The sequence below is a fragment of the Centroberyx gerrardi genome, chromosome 5 (genome assembly GCF_048128805.1).
Source record: "Centroberyx gerrardi isolate f3 chromosome 5, fCenGer3.hap1.cur.20231027, whole genome shotgun sequence".
Classification (NCBI taxonomy): Eukaryota; Metazoa; Chordata; class Actinopteri; order Beryciformes; family Berycidae; genus Centroberyx; species Centroberyx gerrardi.
Genome location: NC_136001.1, coordinates 13,944,291 through 13,965,620, shown reverse-complemented (window position 1 = coordinate 13,965,620; position 21,330 = coordinate 13,944,291). Strand labels below are relative to the sequence as shown.

Here is a 21,330-nt window from a genome sequence, read left to right as displayed (position 1 = left end):
ATGTGGCTGGGCAAACGATCATAGATATAGTGCATTTGTCGCACTTTTGTACGCTGTAGTTGGAAGTTTACTGCCCAGACTCGGGTGTTTTTCGCCGTCGGTGACAGAATTGAAACTGCACTCAAACTCGTCTCATAGCTTAACTTGTTTTGAGTGATACTAACTCGCTGTTTACCAACTTACAATAGTTCTTTCGGCTTGTCTTACCTTTGATACTAATTCCAAGTCCTCCAACATCTTGCTTGGTAACTCGCACGGTGCGCTTCACGTTGGTGATGGTGTCCGGGACCGGGGACGAGCTGAGGTTCGGGGGGTCGCCGTTCACGGCACCGGCGGGACTCGGGTTGGGTTTCGCCGGTTCCTCGCCGACCTCCCCGGGGTTTACCGTCAGGGTATCCTCGGTAAGTGTGGCCAACACCCGGATCCAGCGGTCCACAGTCACTCGAAGTTCCAGCAGTCCCGTTTTCTGCGCCTTCATCGCGGCAGCCATGTTCAACGCATTCCTGGAATAACTCTAGACGGGTTGGCAGTCCTGTAAAGAGATAGGGGTGGGGGTGTGTGGTGGGGGGCAGCAGGGGACACACACACACACACACACACACACACACACACACACACACACACACACACACACACACACACATAACCCCCCTCCTCTCTCTCTCTCTCTCTCTCTCTCTCTCTCTCTCTCTCTCTCACACACACACACACGCACACACACACACACACACTCTCTCTCTCTCTCTCTCTCTCTCTCTCTCTCTATAAAATCCCTGTAATATTCCTATAATATTCTTATCCTATAGGTACCCATAGTCTGTCTGTTGTACTCTGTGGTAATACTGAGTTTATAAAAATGGTATTTTTATTTCCTGTGTTATCACTACTAGCACTACAACATTCCTATCGGATGTTATATATAGTTTGTAGTATATAATCTTTGTATTTTTTATCCTTCTAAAAATTGTAGGATTTCTCTCTCTCTCTCTCTCTCTCTCTCTCTCTCTCTCTCTCTCTCTCTCTCTCTCTCTCTCTCTCTCCCCCTGTCCTCTTCCAAGAGGTTTATCCAGTAGTAAGAAGTAAAGTTAATTGAGGGTGATACGATTAGCAACGGTGTTGACACACAGACTCAAAGTTCAAAGAGGTTCTTGTTGAGTCCTTTCATTAATGAAATGTGTGCGGGTGAGTTGGGTGGGTGTCCCGCATAATTAGTTTTTCAAAAAGTGCATTGAGCTCAGGGCTCAGATCTCAGACCTAATTTCCAATGTGCATATAAACAGACACAAAATCACTGCATTGATATATGCAGACGTTCCATCATGAGGAAAATAAAATCAATAATTGCCAAAGTGCCTCAAAGGCCAGAGATATTGCTGTGACTTTCCAGTGGCTGAAGCTCATATCAACCATGCATTCCACAAAGAGTTTCTTCTTCAGCTGTGGGCCTAAACCCGCTGCCAGAAAACATTTTCATAATGGATTGATAAGACTTAAAGAAATGAGCTAAAAATTATCATCAGCAAGCTATGCAATGCTGCTTTGCATCCTCTCAGCTCTGAACCCCGAGGAATATAAGTCAGGTTCAATAGTCCTCAGTCAAAATGTAATTCACACCATGTTTAAAAAGAAATTGCTCTTCAGTGCTGATTTTGCCGTTTGAAATGAGTCTTGAGATGAGAAAAGTGAGACCACCTTTAATGGGGGAAAAAGCTGCACAGAGGTATCATGAAAACGCTGAGCTGTGGCAACTGAGGACTGCTAAATAGTGAAACTGCTTGTGGAAAATAAACCTCCCAATCAATAACCAGCAAAATCTTAATAAAAGGCAGATACAGGACAAGCATGATCTTCTCTGTGGGGTCTTTAGCTTAAAGCTTCCCTCCAGTAGGTAGTAAATGAGTTGGCAGCACAGTATATGAGCACTGACAAAGCTGAATCAATACTGGCCATTGGCCAAGACCAAAGGACCCGATGTGGAGGAACGGGGAATTCCATAAGGGTGAGGAGAGAGGCCTCTACAAACAGTCCTGAGAAAAGAAAAAACAAGTTGTTGTGGGGAGGGTGGGTAAGAACTTTGCTGTTGTATCTCACATTTTCTATCCATTAAAATAATCAAATAATCAGTTATCAATGGGGATTCATGTGAGGCCCTGTAATGGGTAGAACACAATGGGTTGAGCATGGCGTCCAACACTGTCAGGGTTAGTGGCTTGACTCACACTAGGGCCACTACTGTAAGGTGCTTTGGATAAAAGTGTCCACCACATGGCGTTATAGTAATCATTTGTGCTAACCAGAGGGAAGTAATTTCAGTTCCCATCTGCCCTCAAATTGCCCCCATTTGTAGTTTGATTCTTAGTGTCAAGACTGCATTTTGAATAACTTGGTCTCACCTAATTTTGTTTTTTTGTCGTTTCTGTAATGTTTTCTCTATCAGGTTTCTGCTTTAGACTAGTACACATTATCTCAAATCATTATGTGCAAATGTCAAGGTGCAATCTTTCCATTGTTCTTTCAATAATTTATATTCTGCTGAAGCACTGCTGGCTATCATTACAATTTGGAAAACACTGAAAATGGTTTTGGTTTTGCTCTTAAATAAATCTTTGGTATTGGTCTAGATTAAGGTGCGTTCTCATTCTTGACTTGGGCTCTGCCCCCTTTGGTTTTGGTCTTGACTCATACTCGACATGGTCCAGTCTTGACATGTCTTGGCCACCCAACAGAGTTGGTCTGGACTGCACAGACTTGACATCAAGAACTTATGTGAGTCACGGAAAACAAGCTGAGCAAGCAGTCTGCCGTTCATATATGCCCTAATGCATCTGCAAGTAATCTGCCAGCCCTTCAGCTGTAAATGCACGGGGGCCTGTGTTGCATCTGCCCCGCAGCAGGTGAAACAGCAAAGGAGTTCCTGTGGTATCCACTTTTAGAAAACATAGGTCTTCTGGGTGGCCTGGTAAGCAGCCTTTGCTCCCTAATGAAAACAGGTTTAGAACATTAATTGGGGATTGCACACCCCAGGTTTAAAGATGATCAACTGTCAATAAAACTTCCTCATAATATGCCAGTAGACTAGCCCATACTGTAACTTCAACAGTTCTTGTTTACTTCAATTATATGAATATTACAGGGTACCAGTGTTTATAACTTAATTATCTACAGCCAGTGAACATAAGGCACAGACTACAAATACAACATGCTGCTCAATAGAGGCTTTCTAATGGTTGGTTCCCAGACCTCTGTCTCCCCCTAGTGATTAAACTGTTCCATTACCTCAGCTCTGATGGGGCCTACAAACTGTAGATAGCATCTAACACAGGCACTCTCTAAAAGCTTGGCCCTAGGGCAACTTCTTGAATACACAGATATCAGAAAATTAAGGGATATTCAATATTTTGTTGTTTTGTTCCTTTTAGTAACATTTAGGAGTTTTTTAATTATTGCATTTAGTCTATATATCATATTGATACAAGTCTAAATTATAAAAAAAAAAAAAAAGAAAAAAGAAAAAAGAAAAAAAGAACAAAACATTAAGTTGTCAAAAATCTAAATTATTGAAATCTCACCTCAAACTAGATTTTTATAGAATGTTGTTGTAGTACTGAGGATTTTTTTTCCAGTGAACACTTTGAAGTCTTTGCCAGACTGCGTACTGCGGACTTTTTATAATTAATTTTTTTCAATGAGTCCCTGGTGCCATGAGCTAGAATTATTCCCTAATTGCACTTTAGTTCATGACTGTATTTACATAGGGGGAAAAAAAAATTGTATGCACGACCCTAATCTGATTTGTTCACGTGACATGAAATATGGGACACATATGCTCAGAAATCTATTTTAATGTTTCCTGTGTAAATCCAGTCAAACTAAACTCACACAGAAACACTGTATATTTGACTCGAGCTTGCATGACAGATGCACGTTAATTGACTGCTTTTACCAGAGTCATCCAGCGGAGTCACTAATGCTACACCAGAAAGCTCTCCACAGCTGCAAAAATAACATGAGCTGAATTAAGAATCAAAGACTCCTGTTAGATTAAGGGCAACAGTTTCTGGCTCTATGCGAAACCTCAGGATTATCCATCTTCCTCTCTGTCAACTAACACCAGATTGAATAGAATCTGAAAGACCTCATTAATGCACAGCTTTTTTTTTCTGACAGACTGATAATAATCTATATGGCATATATAAATTAATCTCTAGAGCATATGCATAAAGACCTACACAATTACTGTGCCACCATGTAACTGTACACCACCACAACTTGTCTCAGGATTAAATGTAGTTATTAAGTTCACATTATCCAAACACGTGTCCAATGTAAATGCACAATCTGTTTAATAAAGACTTTTGGATTGATGCCCAGTTGATGCCCAGTTGATTACAGACTTATAGTTTTAAAAGTACAGAAGAAGCCATGCTATTGTCCTGTTGAAGATATTAGATCCATTCCCAAAATGCAGAACCAACCCGTTTATTGCATCGCTGTATGTTAACAAACTTCATTTTCACCTGCATTGTCGTTCATCTCATTGTTAAGACAAAAAGACTCAGCTGTACCATTTAGCACATGTATTGACCAGCATGTATGAGGAGCTCAGCAACAATGAATAGGGGGGTTTCTACGACGTTGCTTGATTTGAGCAGAGTGTGTCTATGTAACGATGGTTAGCATTATGACAAAGTCTTTGACCATCTGACCTCCTGCCCATACATCTGTCAGTCTGTGCCTTTGTGATGTGAGTGGCAGGTGGCCAGCCCAAGCCCTTTCTATCTATCGCAGTACCCAGCCTTAATATTCTTAAAAGCTTCAATGAATGGAACGGCAGGATTCATAAGGATGCCTGACACACAAAAGAATAGATGCCCACTCATAGAAAACACATGTATTTTGGAATTAGCACATGTATAATATTGCAAAGTTGTTTGTGATATGGGCATTGCACAAATACACTTCAGCCAATAGGTATTTATAATTTATATAATTTATTTATTTGCAGCGCGAGTTTTAAAGTGCTTTGCTGTCAATAAATAAATAATAACAAAAACCTAATAATACGGTGTATTCAATGAAAAATATAGAGGAAATATGGAAGAAAATATGTGGCATAGCAAAGCAATAGAGAAGCACACAAGGTTAGAAAAACAAACTTATGTCCACGTACGCAAACAACAATGTACACCTCCTCTCTTTCACACACACACACACACGCATACACACACACACACACAGACACACACACACACACACACACACACACACAAGCAAACACACAGCATCCCCCCACTTGCCAGCCCTACACCCCCGGTTCAATCAGCCACATATATGCATGTCTCAACTCCCCAAAGACAGTGGACAGTTGGGATGGCCTGCTGATTAATTTCAACCCCCCCCCCCCCCCTCCACCCTCCCCCCTCCCTCCGCCTCCTCCTCCTCCTGTCATCCTCCAACCATCCCTGCATCCCTCCATCCCTCCCCTACTCTGCTAAGGGCAAGAGCTCCAGAGCTCTACCATATGGGCTCGTGTCTGAGCGGCCGACTGCCTGCCTCCCCGCAGCTTGCGTGTGTGTGTGTGTGTGTGTGTGCGTGCGTGTGTGTGTGTGTGTGTGTGTGTGTGTGCGTGTGTGTGTGTGTGTGTGTGTGTGCGATTGAGGCCTGCGCTGACTGTTAGCCTGCCCCACCTGTTCCTCTGTGACAACAGACCAGACCTATCCTCTACAGACAGCCCAGGACAGGCTGGTGGATAGATGGATGGATGGACGATAGATGAAAAGAAAGATGGATTGAGACGGAGATTTAGACAGATATGCAGATGCGACTATAGAGTTTTGGAAAGCACTTTAATCAAAAGTGATAGTCAGATGAGTGATTATTGCATATTTTTTAATCTAGTTCTGCAGCTGTAACTCATGTTGTTGACAAATCCAGCACCTGCTAAGCCATTTGAATATCTATCAGAAAAACAGAGAGAGGAGAGAGAGCGGAAAGGGAGTAAAAGACAGACAGAAACACAGACAGATAGACCAAGACACACAGACCAACAGATGGGCAGACAGATTAACAGATAAAAAATATGGAATAATTTCTCCTTCAAATATGAACGACAAACTGTGCAGCGAACAGACTGTGGTATAGACACACCACGCTGCCTCCCAAACACCCGGGGACACGGGATAATAATTAATGAGAACTTGGGGTGATAATGAGAGGTCAAACAGAAGAATAGGACTCAGGCTTGTACACCTGTGGCCCACCTTCTGCCATCTAACCGCCTACCGATCATCTCTTGCCCCCACCACATTCAGTTACTCTCATTATAACCTACTGAATAATGTAAAGGTATATATGCATGAGGGGTCCGAGCGGAGGAGAGGAAAGAAGGCTGAGGGATGGAGGGATCTACATAATAGGGCCATCTCTCTCTCCATCTGGTCATGTGTGTATAATCTTCCCCTCCTCCTACCTAATGTCTATCTGTTTGTCTGAGAGACCTTGTACCCCGTCGCCCTCTTCAAATAATACCATGCCCTCTCTGCAGACTGCACTGTCTCTTATAGTTTGTGTAATGAATACTGTGCATGCATGCATGTGTGTCTGTGTGCAGGTGCGGTTGTCTCTATCTGTGCATTTCAGTGTCTGTTCGTATGAGCACTTTGGAGCCTCAGGAGAATTAACCAGGCGTCTGCCGCCTGACCCCGTTGACTCTGACCGTCCTGGGCTCAGCTGATACGCGTGCCGTGTGGCCCTGACATGAGGAGGACAAAAAAGCAGGGGGGGGAGGAGGAGGAGGAGGAGGCCGAGGACAGAAGGACCAGCAGGCGATGAATGATTATGATGACTAGGGCCATCTTGCTGCCCCCAGCCCCCAGCAGCAACCCTGGCCTTGGCCCCGGCTCCGGCCCCCACGTGGACTAGTGATCTGGCCTGGGTCGGTGTGGGTCGGCGTGGGTGAAGTGTCACCACCAGGCAGGATCTGGCCTGTCAGCTGTCAAGAGAAAAGAGGCGAAAGGAGGAGAGGAGAGGAGAAGTAGAGGAGAGGAGAGGAGAGAAGAGAGGAGAGGAGAGGAATAGAATGGAGAGATGTACGATAAGAGAGGAGAGCGAAATGAGTATATAGGCAGGAGAGGGAATATGAAGGAAGGAGCAGAGGAGAGATGATGACAACATTGGAGGGAGCAGATTGAACCTGGAGGAGAGAAAACAATGGACAAAAGGGAGCAGGTTTTGTGGAGGTGTAATATCTGCCAGGCCTTATGCAACCTACAGAGATCATGCAGATGGCACGACCGCTGAGAAAGAAGGGTAAACAGTCCCTGCTAATGACTTGCCCCCATTTGACTCAGTACAGTGAAGTGAAAGAGCAAATAATTGGAGAGAACATTTCCTCATGGGGATTAAGAATCTGTCAGGTCAACCACTGTACAGTGGAGAGGGTAATTGAGCACGGTTGCAAAGGGTAAGTGTTCGGGCTCAGCGCAAGGTTGGGAAGCAGCTATTCACAGTCGTGTTGGCGCTGTCGGATCACTCCAAGTCAGTAATTACTTAACTCGGCAGAATGGGCAGAGAGGAGGGGAGGACGATTCCTCACAAGGCGGCGGATCGCTCTGGGAGGAGTGCAAGTGTAGGGTCAGGATGGGAGAAAGAGCTAAGAGGGGGAGAGCTGTTCTCCAAAAGGATACAGGATCTATGAAGCACCATAGCTGAAGGGGAATAAAGAGAGATGGCATAATGAGATGAGAAACACAGGACAGTTTTATATTGGTCATCTTGTTCATACTTCATCATTTCTTCTTTCTTCTTCTTTGATCACATTATTCTTTTTTCCCTTTTCAAAACGTTTCTAGAATGGCAAAACTGTCTCACTTAACAATTAAATTTTTCCTCATAAAGGATCACACTGGTGTTGTTATTTTTACCCATCTTCTGTAGGCTGGCAATGATTTTCCATGTACCCAGGGCATATTATGTTCCAACCGTTGCTTTGGCAGGAACTTTGAATTTAAAGTGGCAAAATGTTCATGCAGCAAAGACAAAACAAAACTCAGTCATAGCAGACAAGTTTGTATACTCAGATAAGGGATTGGTTTGTATGTTGCAGGGTGAAAGAGAGTTCTTGCTGAGTCTCCTCACCCCTTGGTTCAGGGGAGAGCGTTACCTCATATGAAAGTGAAAAGTTCCCCACAACCCAGCAGGCTATAGGTTCAGTCGGTCAGCCAGCCAGTCGGTCAGGTCAGCTGATTTGCTCACTAACAGTCCTGCTGGTGTGATTAAAGGAGTTGTGACAAAGACGCTGAAAGGCGGTGAAGGGGGGCAGTGGCCAGCTGTCACACAGAGGGACCATAATGGCCACGGCAAATCCCACCAATACCGTCTGACTTGATCTCCTCTTTGACTTTAGCCTCCTGCTAACTGACTAGTCAGCTCTTTGTTAACCTGTCACAGAGCTGGTTGACCAGATGAGTTAGACAGTGGCGTTGTCGTCACAATCAAAGGTTTAGTTTGGTTTGATTCATTGTCTGGGTAAGTCACTGAATGCATAGATCCAGATTAGATTGATTGGTGGCTTTATAAGTTGAGATAATGAAAGTTAATGTGGTGACAGAAATCGGTGGCTATTTGAAATGAGTCGTCTGTCCAAAATCTATGCTAACCATAGTCACTACTCTGATACAAGCCCTGTCATCAAAGTTTGATCAATGTATTTCACTATAAACATCAGTATGTTCATCCGTTCAGTTTCTCCTTTGCATGCTCCCCCACTTGTCTGTAACTCTGTTGTGTCTGGTGTTCTATTTTCTACGTACACCTGCCAAAGACTATGTGGGTGGCTGATATGTGGCTCTACAGTCAGCTCTTTTCACTAACATAGTAGTAATAGTGTGCTATTAGTCCTAAATGTTGCATATGACACCATCTAACCCTATATGTTTTTTCTGTTTTTCCCAAACACACTATCTATGATTCCTAACCTTCTCCCTACACTTTTTCTCTCCTCAAACTAGCTCAAGCAATCTATCCATAAGATCTCAATCTTCTCCTTGTTGTCCATTTATTAACAAATCAAAAAGTCTTGCTCTTCAATAATAGCCTGGAAGGTGCTCACTGGGTATAGAAACAATGGGTACATTTGTCCACCATTGTAATTAAAAGTCATTTTGATATCTGTGTTCTTTAGACAGAGCTTGAGTACAGAAAACCCTTCTAATCAATGCTATCACTACTCTTGACAAGCAAGTTGATGAAATAGTTACAAGATAATAATGCAAGGATAGGAAGCTCTGTCTCTAAACTTATTTAGAGACAGAGCTTGTACAAGTGGGTGATGTGGTTTGTTTGTCTTTCATAGTTGCAGGAATGTTTTACTGTGATGACATTGATTACGCACTGACATTGTCACCCTCTGATGTAAAAAATCATGAATTTAATGACAAAAATTATGTTTGAAATGAAAAAGCATGTGTGATCAAGAAATACATGAAATCATCAAAAACATTAACTTGTCGCCATGAATTGTGTATATGTGTGCATGTGGGCATGTGTGTGTGTGTGTGTGTGTGCGTGTGTATGTGTGTCTGTGTGTGTCACACACAGTGGATTATGCCAAAATCACACAATATTAAACACAAAATAGGACCTTTCATGCCCCTTTCCTCGCTTAGTGAAACAGCTGCAGGCCTTGCTCCCCTAACAGAATCAGCAGGAAAAGACTTGGTCCCCACACTGACACAGCAGGTAGTGACTCCTGCTCCTCGATCCCCAAACAGTAGCCCCCCCCCCCGACCCCCTGATTGCCTGCTCCACACCAGAACAATCGCTGGCCCCTGGCCCCCTGCTCCACACTGGGGGAACATAAGTGGCCTTTGGTTCCCCGCACAGAAGCAGTGGCTGATGGGTCCTCGCTCTCCTCCGTACCAGGAGCAGTAGGTAATGGCTCCTGCCTGCCACGGTGGGCCTTAATTTGTTATTGTAGCAGAGCAGCTGTGCAGCATGCTGCAGAGAGCAGGTGGCAGCCTGGCAGGAGTGGAGGATGGGGGGGATGGAGGGATGGAGGGAGGGTGGGGGGAGGGGGGCAGGAGCGTGTGGCATATGTGGGTGGCTGTAGGGGGGGATGGAGGGATGGTGGTGGTTGGGTGTGTGCGTGTGTGTGGAGAGGGAGGGGGGGTGGGGGTGGGGTGGTGGGGGGGATATACCTCACAGCTCTCTCAGCCAGCATCCAAATATTATGCTTGTAAAGAAGAACAACACGTGAGACTCTGGAAGGAGTCCAGATCAGATCCAGTCTGACTGTGTAGGTTTTTGTGTCTGGGGAGTTGGAGGAGCTTCAAGACTCAACAGATGACACACATAATATGAAATAGATTTATTTTCTGATTTATTTTATTTTATTATTGCATGTTTATGTGGTTTATCCATTCTAATTAGAAACGCTGCGTTTTCCTCTAGCCTTTATATTAATTCATCCCTCAAGGCAAAATATTATAATCATTATTAGTTTCAGGAGGCTCTGACTGTCCTTGCTGATTTCAGTGACAATTTGCGGAGGCATTTCAGACTAGTTATATAGACTATCAAAAACAAAATCAATAGACCAACAAGTCGAGGTTATAAACGACTTTGCTCAAGGCAATGGAAGTGTGTCTGGTGTGAGGATTATGTGAGCGCGAGTGTCCTATTGTTGCCGCATGGAGTTAATCATTACCGAAACACTGGCGCTCCTATTTCCCTGCTGTTACAACGGAGCGTTATTGGCTTTCTGGTTAAAGGCTTACAATTAGTACCGCCCACTCAAATATTTTCTGTTGTGCGAGAGAATACCCGAGATACCTGATGCCATGGTGAACGGGATCGCTCCTGTCCGTCTGCAGATACTGTAGGACTTATTTCACTCTACTTTAAAAGTCTTTTTATGAATTCAGTAGAGAGCCTGCAAAAGAAGAACAGAAATTGCAGGACTTGACGTTGCAGCACTGATCGTGTCAACCATCATTCTGCCAAGAAGAGCAAAAACCAAAAATACGAGGAGCATGGTCGGAATGCCGAGTGCTTTTCATTGTAAGTAGACTACCATTCATATTATGTTTAGTAAAATAAAGTGTCATACCTGAATCGTAAGCTTTTACCTGAGGTTATCCAAAGGTATGACAGGCACCTGTACACCTGGCCGGAATGAAACGCATGCACATGACGCATGATGAGCGCTGTATTACTTACCAAAAATATGACAAGTAGCGTATATGACACATTTTAATGTTGTGTATTTGTCTCATTATTGTGTTTTACATACTTGTGGATCTGAATTAAAATGCTTGCATAGCATACATGATAATGAAAATATTAAAAATAGGCGACCTACATCACATGGGTCTATGGACAGAGAAACCCCCTCTATGCCATTATTCTGATATTCTTCTCCCACACAGTAAGTCTTCAGAAAAGCCCTCTGAATGTGTTACTTCATCTTTCACATCATATCAAATCCTTTTAATGACCAAACAAAAACTCTGCCACCCCTTTGTCTGGTGAGATCTTACGGTCATTAGTGCCCATTAAAGAGTGAGAATAAACTATACATAACACATTATTCTATTGAGTGCATTATCCCTCATATAGCCCCTACTAGCCGGCTATTATGCTCCCATTTGATTGAATAGCAGCTCTCAGTCTATGTGTCTTTTCAGTGGAGGATTTGGAGCCCTTAATCCACCAGGCAAAGTTTTTTCTCTTTCCACCATCTGGAGTTTACAGCTTTTCAAGACAAAAACACCAGGCGGTGTGAAACCAGGCTGGAGCTGCTGCTTGGTGCCAGAAGAAGGTTTTTCCTTCTTTGCCTGCAGTCCATGCCTGCTTAACACCAGGGGACAATAGTGCAGTCCTGCAATGCAAGTGGGGTCAGCGGGGCCCGAGGGCACCACTGTAGGCCCCCATGTGTCCCTGTGGCCCCCTGTGGCCCCCTGGGGACGCCAATTCGTCTCCCCCTCAGCCACGGCGTAACAAATAATAGCATGACAAAGACATGACTGTAATGACGATGGCGATGGTTATGGTGATGATGATGATAATGATGATGATGATGATGGTCTTTAGCCTTACAGTGGCCACCAGGGAGCAGCAGAGTGTGCACTGTAATATGAAACTGTAAACATGGATGGATACAGAGTTTTATGACTACCCCTGTTTTGGGAAATTTGGTTCCAACTCCGACTCTAAAAAGAGGAAATATGTGTATTATTGTGTTTTACTGTATTTGCTGTGTCGTTGACGTAATTTGACTCCATTCAGAGAGTAGAATAACACCCTGTGAAGCTGGGACGGGGTGTGTACACTGGGAGCAAATGTGTTAAAGAGCATGTAGGCTCAACATTGCTCACACTAGTCAATCACTTCCATTCTTCCTTGATTCAATTAGATCTGCTCGAAAACATGTGGATAATTTGGAACCCCCGATAATTTTCCCCTTTCCTTTTTTTTCCCTTCTTTCTTTGGGGTGGGTTATAGAGTCAGATTCCAATCCTCTGACATTAAAAGGGGAAATAAACGACAAAGGGGCCCTGCAGGTTTGCATTAGAGACCTAATTGGTTTTGGCTCGAGTGGGCTGTCAGCGTTGCCAGACGTGGGCCCTTTGTGTTTTGCCGTGTGGGAGAATTTTGCCTGTGCTGGAGGTAGAGAGAGGTGCCTGCAGATCTTGTCTGAGTCACCCCTGCACCATCTCTAGTCCCTGCAGGCTGTGTGTTTGCATGTATGTGTGTGTCTGTGTGGCTTGCGTGTGCTTGGATGTGTGTGTCTGTGTGTAATGTGTTTGCATGGGTGTGTGTGTCAGGCAGTGAGCCCAGTATCCTCCTCGCTCCCTCTAGTCTCCGCGTGGGTCTTTTCCACCAGCACTACCACCTGTTAGTGTTTTACTGGGCCCCAGGGCGACACCGACTGGGGAACCATCCAGATTCGCTCATCAGGCCCATCAGATCGGCTCCCTTACCTCAAATCTGGCTCCTATTACCTATCACAGGACCAATCTGAGCTGGATTCCCCGACGCAGTTTAGCTGAGTCAAGCTGGTGCGGAGGTGAATTGTTTTGAACTGAACCGAGTTTGATTTATCACTCGTGAGCGATGACATTTTACTCAGTGTGTTGCACTGTTGGATCACACTTAAATGTTTGCTAAGTGTGGTTTTAGTGGGAAAAGAGATGTTTAAAGACTTTGAATTTATGGGGTCACTTTGTTGCCCAGTGCTCCACATGTGAGAACCACAACAAAAAGAGTCTGGCATCTTATATTCAGTAAAAACGTGTGACCAAGTGACAATTTAAATGGACTTTAATTGTATGTGTCACATATCTACTGTTGAGGATCATGTGTTATGAAAATCATAGTCAGATATCAAAGATTTAAATGAGCCCGAATTGTAAATGAGTGTTAACCGTCCAATGACAGGAAATCCAAATAACCCATCTCTGCAGCCCATTATGCAGCTCCCTCATGTGTTGAATCCCAAACCACCGCAAACGACACAGACCCATTAGTCTCCACACACACACACACACACACACACACACACAGAGAGAGACACACACAAACACACACACGCATACAAAACCCCATAATCAATCTTTTCAAACAGATAGGGTTTGTCATGTTCCATGTTTTCGTGAGATCTCTGAGCGGTCCGTCCAGTTGCCTGTTTCCAATTCCACGCACTCTGCTTCCCAGCCTATTACTTCAGACTGTGTGGCAACCTGAAGCAAAGCTTGAAAACGAGAAATAGAGAGGAGTGAAGGAACAGTAAAAGAAAAAAAAAAAAAGAATGAGAGCAGGAGAGTAGAAAGGGATTAACTGTCAGGGAGAATGTGAGGCTAATTGAAGCCAGTTTCGCACAGCTGTTTCTTGTTGCTGCGCGGCACTGCGCGGAGCGGGTGGGAAGATAGGATCCAGATGTGATCTTGCGCCGAGGATCACCCGCCAATAACAATCCTTCAGAAATGCCAGCCATACAGGAGACGAGAGCTATTAGAGTGTCCGTGCTCGCCTCTCCATGTCAAAACATTACTTCTTGCCTCTGAAAGATACCCCAGCACTGTGCTTTTCACTCTTGATTGCAGGCCTCAGCCCGGCTCCTGGGCGTTGTTAACACTGTCATTTTGTTATACTGCCAACCAGCGCCACGACCTCTGTATTCAGGTATCACTACCTAGCGTAAACATCGCTTTGACACATTTGACTATTCCAAAAGCGGCTCGCACGGTTTGAGACCGGTTTAGCATATTTGTCATACGGCTTTTTGAAACATTCCAACAAAATGGATTAAGACTTCTTTTGTGTGTTCGCCTGTTAAAAGTGTTTCATTCAAAGCATCATTGAAAAACCATGTATCCTTTATTAGGCTGGTGGGATGCAGGTCCCATGATTGTGTGCAGGCATTTATTCGGTCCTCTACTTTAAGCGGAGGGACATTGCCCGGGAACAAAAGGGCCAGTCACTTCAGAGTGAATCGGAGTGGTCACAGTCAAGAAAAGCAAGTGAAAGGAACTTATCACCACATTATGCTTTTTTAATGCCCCCGTCTCCCCCTTGGCTCAGACAAAGAGGAGTTAGCATTGGTTCCCCCTTTCTCCACGCCTTCCAGGGTTATTCTAGCCCTTCTTTCTCACCTCCTGTTTCTCTCTCGCTTTCGGCCTCTCTCCGTCCATCCCTCTTTGGCCGTTCCCTTCCTTTCCTTTCCCTCTATCTCCTGCATTTCTTTCTCTCCCCATTCCTTTCGGTCTCACTCTCTGCCTCCATTTATCTATCCCTCTCTCCATCACCGTCTGTCTGTCTTGGCCACCAGAGAGTCCAGCTGCAGCTGGCCTGTCATCGCCCAGAGGAAAGCTGACATCCAGCTGCATATGAGCTCTTATTGAAGACTGAAACCTCTGTGTGAGAAGTCTTCACTTCATGGTTGGAGAAGTTATTGCCTGGGCCTATAAGCATTGTTTTCTAATATCTCGCTCTCTTTATTCTCATTTCTGTCTTTCCCAGAAAGGTTCACATAATTGTAGCTGTCACTCACCTTATGAGAGAGGAGCGTCCAAAATGTACTTCTAAACAAGGTGTGTTATCTTTGTTCCATGAATCAAGTTCAACAGTGGTGAAAACCTTTCATCATACCCTAACTCAGTAAATCCTGCACAATATCTATTTTTTTTTAACAAAATTACTTTTCTTTAAACAATTTTAAAGTTCTAAAAAATGTATGACAAGAAAAACTTGTCGATATCGTTCAGCCCTAGCCCTGACAGATAGTGATGAAGATGATTGAGTGGCTTGGCCTAGTCTATCTTAATAAGACACACACACACACACACACACACACACACACACACACTGTGAGGGTGATGGCGGATCAATATCACTCCAGAGCTCTGCCCCCCCACGTGTCTGTTGTGTGAGAGTTTTATGACTCTTGTCAAGTTCACCTCATCTGTCCCTTCTCTGACTCCACTCCTGCTGGGCCTTCTGCTGTCAGAGAGCAGCTCGGAAACTGCTGGTACACACACACACACACACACACACACACACACACACACACACACAAAGTCAGACATCCAGTACATTGCACTCTGTCTCTCTTTCCCCTCTCTCCCCCAGGGTGGAATGTGTTGTGGGTGCTGTTGTTTATGTATCTTGTCCTCAGCTGGTGTCTCTGCTTATTGTCTTTGCCTGTTTGTCCTTGTAGAGTGCCGTAGCACGATGTCATATCCTTGGTGGGCCCCCAAAAAACAACAGCAAGGCAGGTGCTGCCACAGTCTCCTGTTGTTCGGTTGGAATGATTTGTATGATTTGGTCCACAAAACTGAGCATGGACGACAGGGAAAGCAGGAGGAGGTTTTGTTGGGTTTGTTTTGAAACTTAACGACCAAAAAGAAACCAGAATAAGTAAGACTGTTTGAAAATCGCCACCTGCTCCACACGCACACGCGTATGCATAGCGCACACACACACACACACACACACACACACACACACACACACACACACACACACTCATGTGCACAAATGGGGGATTATATTGCTACATTGACAAGTCTAAACATCCCTGGAGCTGAACCTTGGGAAATGCCAACACATGCCTCAGTGTGTGTGTGTGTGTGTGTGTGTGTCGGTGTGTGTGTGTGTGGGTGAATGTGTGGGTGGGTGTGTGTGTGTTTGTGAGCCCAAGGAGCTAGCCCTTATCTTCCCTTAGCTTTAATTGAGCCCTTCAAAAATCCCCCAAACTATTACACACACACACACACACACACACACACACACACACCCACACCCACACACAGTAAAGCCTGCAGGCTCTGTCTCTGCCTGGCCAGGTGTTCCCGGCTCTGCTGCCAGATGAACCACCTGCAGATCACAGGTGTGGCCGTCGCCAGGGAAGAGAACAACACAGCTGCTCCTACAGCCTCAGGGAGAGAAAGAGAGAGACGCAAGGTTTTTATAGAATCGACTGCTGGTGGGAGGAAGCTGCACACACACACACACACCAGTCAAAAACACACAGAGAGACACTAAGACAGCACACACACACACAGGCACGCATGCAAGTATAAGGTAACAGTATATCGTAGCTGTTGTTGTCAATGCTTTCTTTTCCGTAAAGGCAACGACTTTCCCTTTCTCGGCCTGCTGTGTTGTGCATTTCATTGAAGCAGCTCGGTGTGATGCCTTGACAAGGCAGGGGCCGTGTTGATTTGTTGTGACTCTGACACTGCACTTTATTATGTTATGGCTATGACAAGTACAGCACAGGTGTTTGAAAATGGAAAGTGATATTCAGTATTGTGTCTCACTATTATCTTTGTGGCTCTTCTTTTTAGCTGCGACCAGCATCTACTGTAAGTCACTGTGTTGGTCCCAAAAATTATTTAAAAAAAAGCATTACTGTGCATGTGCCATTGTGGGACACAGCTATAAAGGCTCTATGAGCCTGGTTACTGCAGCACTTTGATTTAAGCTTGGTTGGTAAAGCATAGGTTTGCCACATCAGAAATCTTGGGTTCTAATCCAAAGTGAGTCAATTTAGCACTACCATTTTTTCATGCATGCTGGCTTCCCCAAGCTCCCAGCTGGTCACAGTTGATCACGAATTACGTGCACAGTGCTAGGGTGTTGTAATACCTAATTTATTGCTCCCCCATCCATATACATAATACAAAATGCAATTTTGATCTCACCTACAGGTGGAAAACCAATTGCAAGGACCTTACTGTAACACAAGTGAACTAATACCCTGTGTCTGTCTGTGTTGTGCTTGATAAAGTCGTCAGCTGAAGAACATTTTTTTGTACTGCCAGGCAGAGTAGTTTGCCTTATGACTTTTCTGTCCCTAACCACCAGACTTAAAGGTACAATATTACATTTGAGTGCCACAGAGCCACCTGTGGTATGACTTTCGCCCCACTAGTGGCTTTATTTGATTGAATTTTAATCCATTTTCACTCTCACTGTCTTGATAGAGCTCTCAATGCAAGAAATTGTGAGGGCAGAATATTATTTTCATTGTTTAATATCCTTTTTTTTATATATATATGATTTATTATTAATGTTGTCTTTTAAGCTAACATTAATAAACATTGGGACAAAATGTACATATTGTATATTTGAGTAGTCGCAATGGGATCTGTAATCAATGAATGTCAGATTTGGGCTTTAATTATGAGTTCCCTAAAAAAAGAGGTGGCAAAGTCACAAATGTTTTATTGACTAGCTGTGAACAATACAAAATCACAGTGCTCAAACCACTTGGGCAACAGTTAACCTCATTATTATGATGGAATGAAATGACCTCTCATACTGAAAGGAATGTGCAGTGCATGAAGTTGTGTGTGGAGGTATTCACTGTATGTGTTTATGCCTGTGTGTGTGGGCTTGTGCACATGCTTTTGTCTTAAAAGAGAGTGCACACACACACACACACACACACACATACACACACACTCAACACATCTCTCCCCCCAAACATGGAGTTGTTTATGAGAGCTATTCATGTTTATGTGCTGACAATTGGGTGAGGTTGGCAATGCGGGCCCAACACAGAGCAAGTTCTGATCCATCGTATCATTTTCCAATTAGCCAAATTGCTGCATTCAATTATTTTACTGCGAGTGCCATAGATGGATATGCCTGACAGTGTATCTGGTACATCGGTTAAACAAGAGAGCGGAGAGAGTGAGAGAAGTGGGTGGTTGTTGAATATCGTTTAAGGGGAGTTATTAGAGAGAAAAGGGTTTGGCGTCTGTCTATGCACTTGGCCTCCCTCTGTGGAAACTTTGGGAAGATGCAGCCAAGTGAGCGTGTGACCCACCGCTCATAAATTTTAAGCGCACATACAGCTTCTCTCTCACTCACTCTCTCTCTTTCTCTCTCTCTCTCATACCCACACACGCTTTTTCTCGGACTCACTTACCCTCGCATTCCCATTCACCCTCTCTCTCCCTCATGCACACACTCACACTCATACCCGTTTCACACCTTTGCACTCATTTCTCCCTCTCTCATACACACGTAGCCTTTCATTTCATTTACTCACCTCTATCTATCTCCGTCCCTCTCTCACACACTTTCTCTGTCTTGTATTCACACACACACACACACACACACACACACACGTTGTACCCGAAGAGCAGCCGTGTGTCTCCCCTCTGTGAGCGGAGTGTAATAGGAGATCTGAGGGTTTTCCATGGGTGAGTAGGCGGGTCAGGCCTTACTTAAACTAATGGCTCCCAGCAGTGTTGAATAGCCAGACACACTGGAGCCGAGGCCTGAGGTTTTGGAATGCCACTGCCGGCTCAATGCCTGCCTTTCATCGGCACCGAGTGAAGGAGGGAAAGAGAGAGAGAAAGAGAGAGAGAGAGTAAGAAAAGGGAGGGGGAGAAGGAGAGAGGAAAATACGGGACCCATTTGTTATGGGTGATATGAGGATGCCTGAAAAGGAGGGTACAATAGTCAAGGAATGGAGGGACGGGGGCGGGGGGGGGTCGAGGGGAGGGGATAGGCGTGTTCGGGGTAGTGGGGTGTCAGGAGGGGGTAAAGTACCAGTCAATGGTTGTTTTGTGTCAGAGCACCGTGGGACCCCCCCCACCAGCCACCCATTTGTTTTTAATGTCTTGGGGATGAGCTGTGAATGAGCCTTTGAGTGAATCGATACAGCTTTGAATTGAGTCGCTGCAGAAGAAGTTGAAGTTGGAGCAACTCCACTTTTGTAATTCTCTGATTCAATATCAAACACATAAAACAACTTTACACTATCCACTTTTTGTTTATATAATTCGCAATCATTGCCATATCTGAGCCTGCAAAGAAAGAGAGAAAATAGCCGTTACTTTAGTCTTGATTACTGCCGAGAAGCATCTTATTTGATCTCTAACCGTATTTTTTTTTTTTTTTTTACAGTAAACGGTCCTCCAGACATTGTTGGAAAATGGCGTGTCCCCATTAGATAAATGCACCGTAGCAGATGTAATGGAAAAGATGGCACTGAGAGATCAGACGGGGAAATCTATGGCTACATCAGGAGTCTGAGCAGTGATGAGATGGAGGGAGAGAGGGAGGGAGAGAGGGAGGGGGGGGCATGCTGGGAAGATGGTTAGAGAGAGGGAGGGGCAGGAATGACAAGGTTTGTGGGGAAGAATAGAGACAAATTGAATAAGTTACCAAAAGAGACAGTTTTATGGAGATAGCCAGACAGAGAGAGAGAGAGAGAGAGAGAAAGAGAGAGATAGAGGGTAGAGAGAGAGAGAGAGAGAGAGAGAGAGAGAGAGAGAGAGAGAGAGAGATATCCAGGTGCGTGACTATTTCATTAATTCCTAGGGAACTCCTGGCCAGAGAAGTGGAGGTCGGTGGGAGTGAAGCCAGAGAATGAGCTGTTCTGGCTCAATCTCAACACTTTGCATGACGACAGACAAGCATGAGATAGCCAACAAAACACACAGAAAAGACACACACACACATATACACATCATACTGACACACACACACAAACACTTGCAGACACACACATTCACATCACACACACACGCATCACATGCACTCAAAACCTCTCTTAACACAGTGTGAAGTGGGAAAACTTTTGACTGGGAAGTTGTGGCTGGGAAAAGAACACAACACCACAGTTTTTTGAGTTTTTTTTTTACTTCTGAAAATCTCTCAGTCATCATTTCACACTGATTTGGCAGCAACGCTCCCAGCTAAATCCCATCACTCAGATTACCCTTTAAAACCTCTCTCAACGGCCTAATGTAAATCCTTCTGTGTGTTATCTCAACCTGCAAATTCGTTTTACCGTTAATTTAAAGAGCTGTGAAGAGGCAAAACGTTTGACGGTGACTTCATATGGTAATTCAGCACTGTTTCATCTTAATCAAAACTGTTAACTGAGCATGAAGTTGTGCTCTGCAACTATATTTAATGATCAGCTGCTCATGCTAATATACAGTCAGTAGTGTAGTATTATGAAACTTCATAGGGAAAGTCTCTTTTCGGGTCAGCTGCAGAACACTGCCCCTGAAAGGAGTTCAGCGTCTAGCTCAAGGACACGCTGCTTGAACCCGGGCTATCTGGTTGATGAATGGTCTCTCTAAGCAGTACGCCTACCTGTCACCCAAGCATTTTGGGAGAGTGGGATAAAGTGGTTATATTTGTTGATGGCATGTGATGGCGTGTTTACCAACCGGCCATGGTCAAAGTTTGATTTGTCAAATATGGCCTGTGATGCATTACATGGGAGAGAGAAATTTGTTTAGCTATAAACTCACTGATAACAAAACCACAAGCACCACATAAAATGGGATCAAATTTCTCTCTATCGATCATATGTGGTACATTGTTATTGTAGCGATCCCACTATTAAGAAAGTACTGTCCACACCAGGGATTAATCAAGGCAATCGTTTTCATTTTGAAGCCAGAATGGACACGACCATGCCCACGTGGGTATCGCATTTTGTTTCGCTAGCTAGCTAACTGTAGTAACTTCGAATGATGGTAGGTTTGAATGATGACAACAGCCCACAGCATCACCGCCCTTTTTCAAACTTTACTGGCCTAAATGTAACTATATTACATTATTGAAGCATGCTCAAACACCAGCAACAAAGACCAACTTGATCTCGCTGTCCCAATACTTGTTGAAAGAGCTGCAAGGGCTTACTGTGGACTAATGGCTACTAATCTGTTTGTGGGTGCTGAAAACAAAACGCTCTCACCATGTGTGAGTTGTATTGCCTCATGAAAATGAATAGGGTTCCAGTTGCACGGTGCGTGTGGTAGTGTGTTTCTCTCTCTCTCTCTCTCTCTCTCTCTC

General features: G+C 44.4%; 2 protein-coding genes across 2 annotated transcripts in view; one reads left to right on the top strand and one right to left on the bottom strand.

Annotated features, from left to right (window-relative positions):
* Nucleotides 1-490, bottom strand: part of snta1 (syntrophin, alpha 1) — a 35,258-nt gene extending 34,768 nt beyond the window's left edge. Inside the window, exon 1 of the mRNA XM_071903903.2 lies at nt 208-490. Coding sequence (XP_071760004.2) covers nt 208-490 — 283 coding nt within the window. The remainder of the gene's footprint in view (nt 1-207) is intronic.
* Nucleotides 491-11,018: 10,528 nt separating this feature from the next.
* The window catches only part of cbfa2t2 (CBFA2/RUNX1 partner transcriptional co-repressor 2), a 36,819-nt gene continuing 26,507 nt past the window's right edge, over nt 11,019-21,330 (top strand). The window contains exon 1 of the mRNA XM_071903876.2: nt 11,019-11,058. Within this exon, the coding sequence (XP_071759977.2) occupies nt 11,031-11,058 (28 nt within the window). The 5' untranslated portion in view covers nt 11,019-11,030. The remainder of the gene's footprint in view (nt 11,059-21,330) is intronic.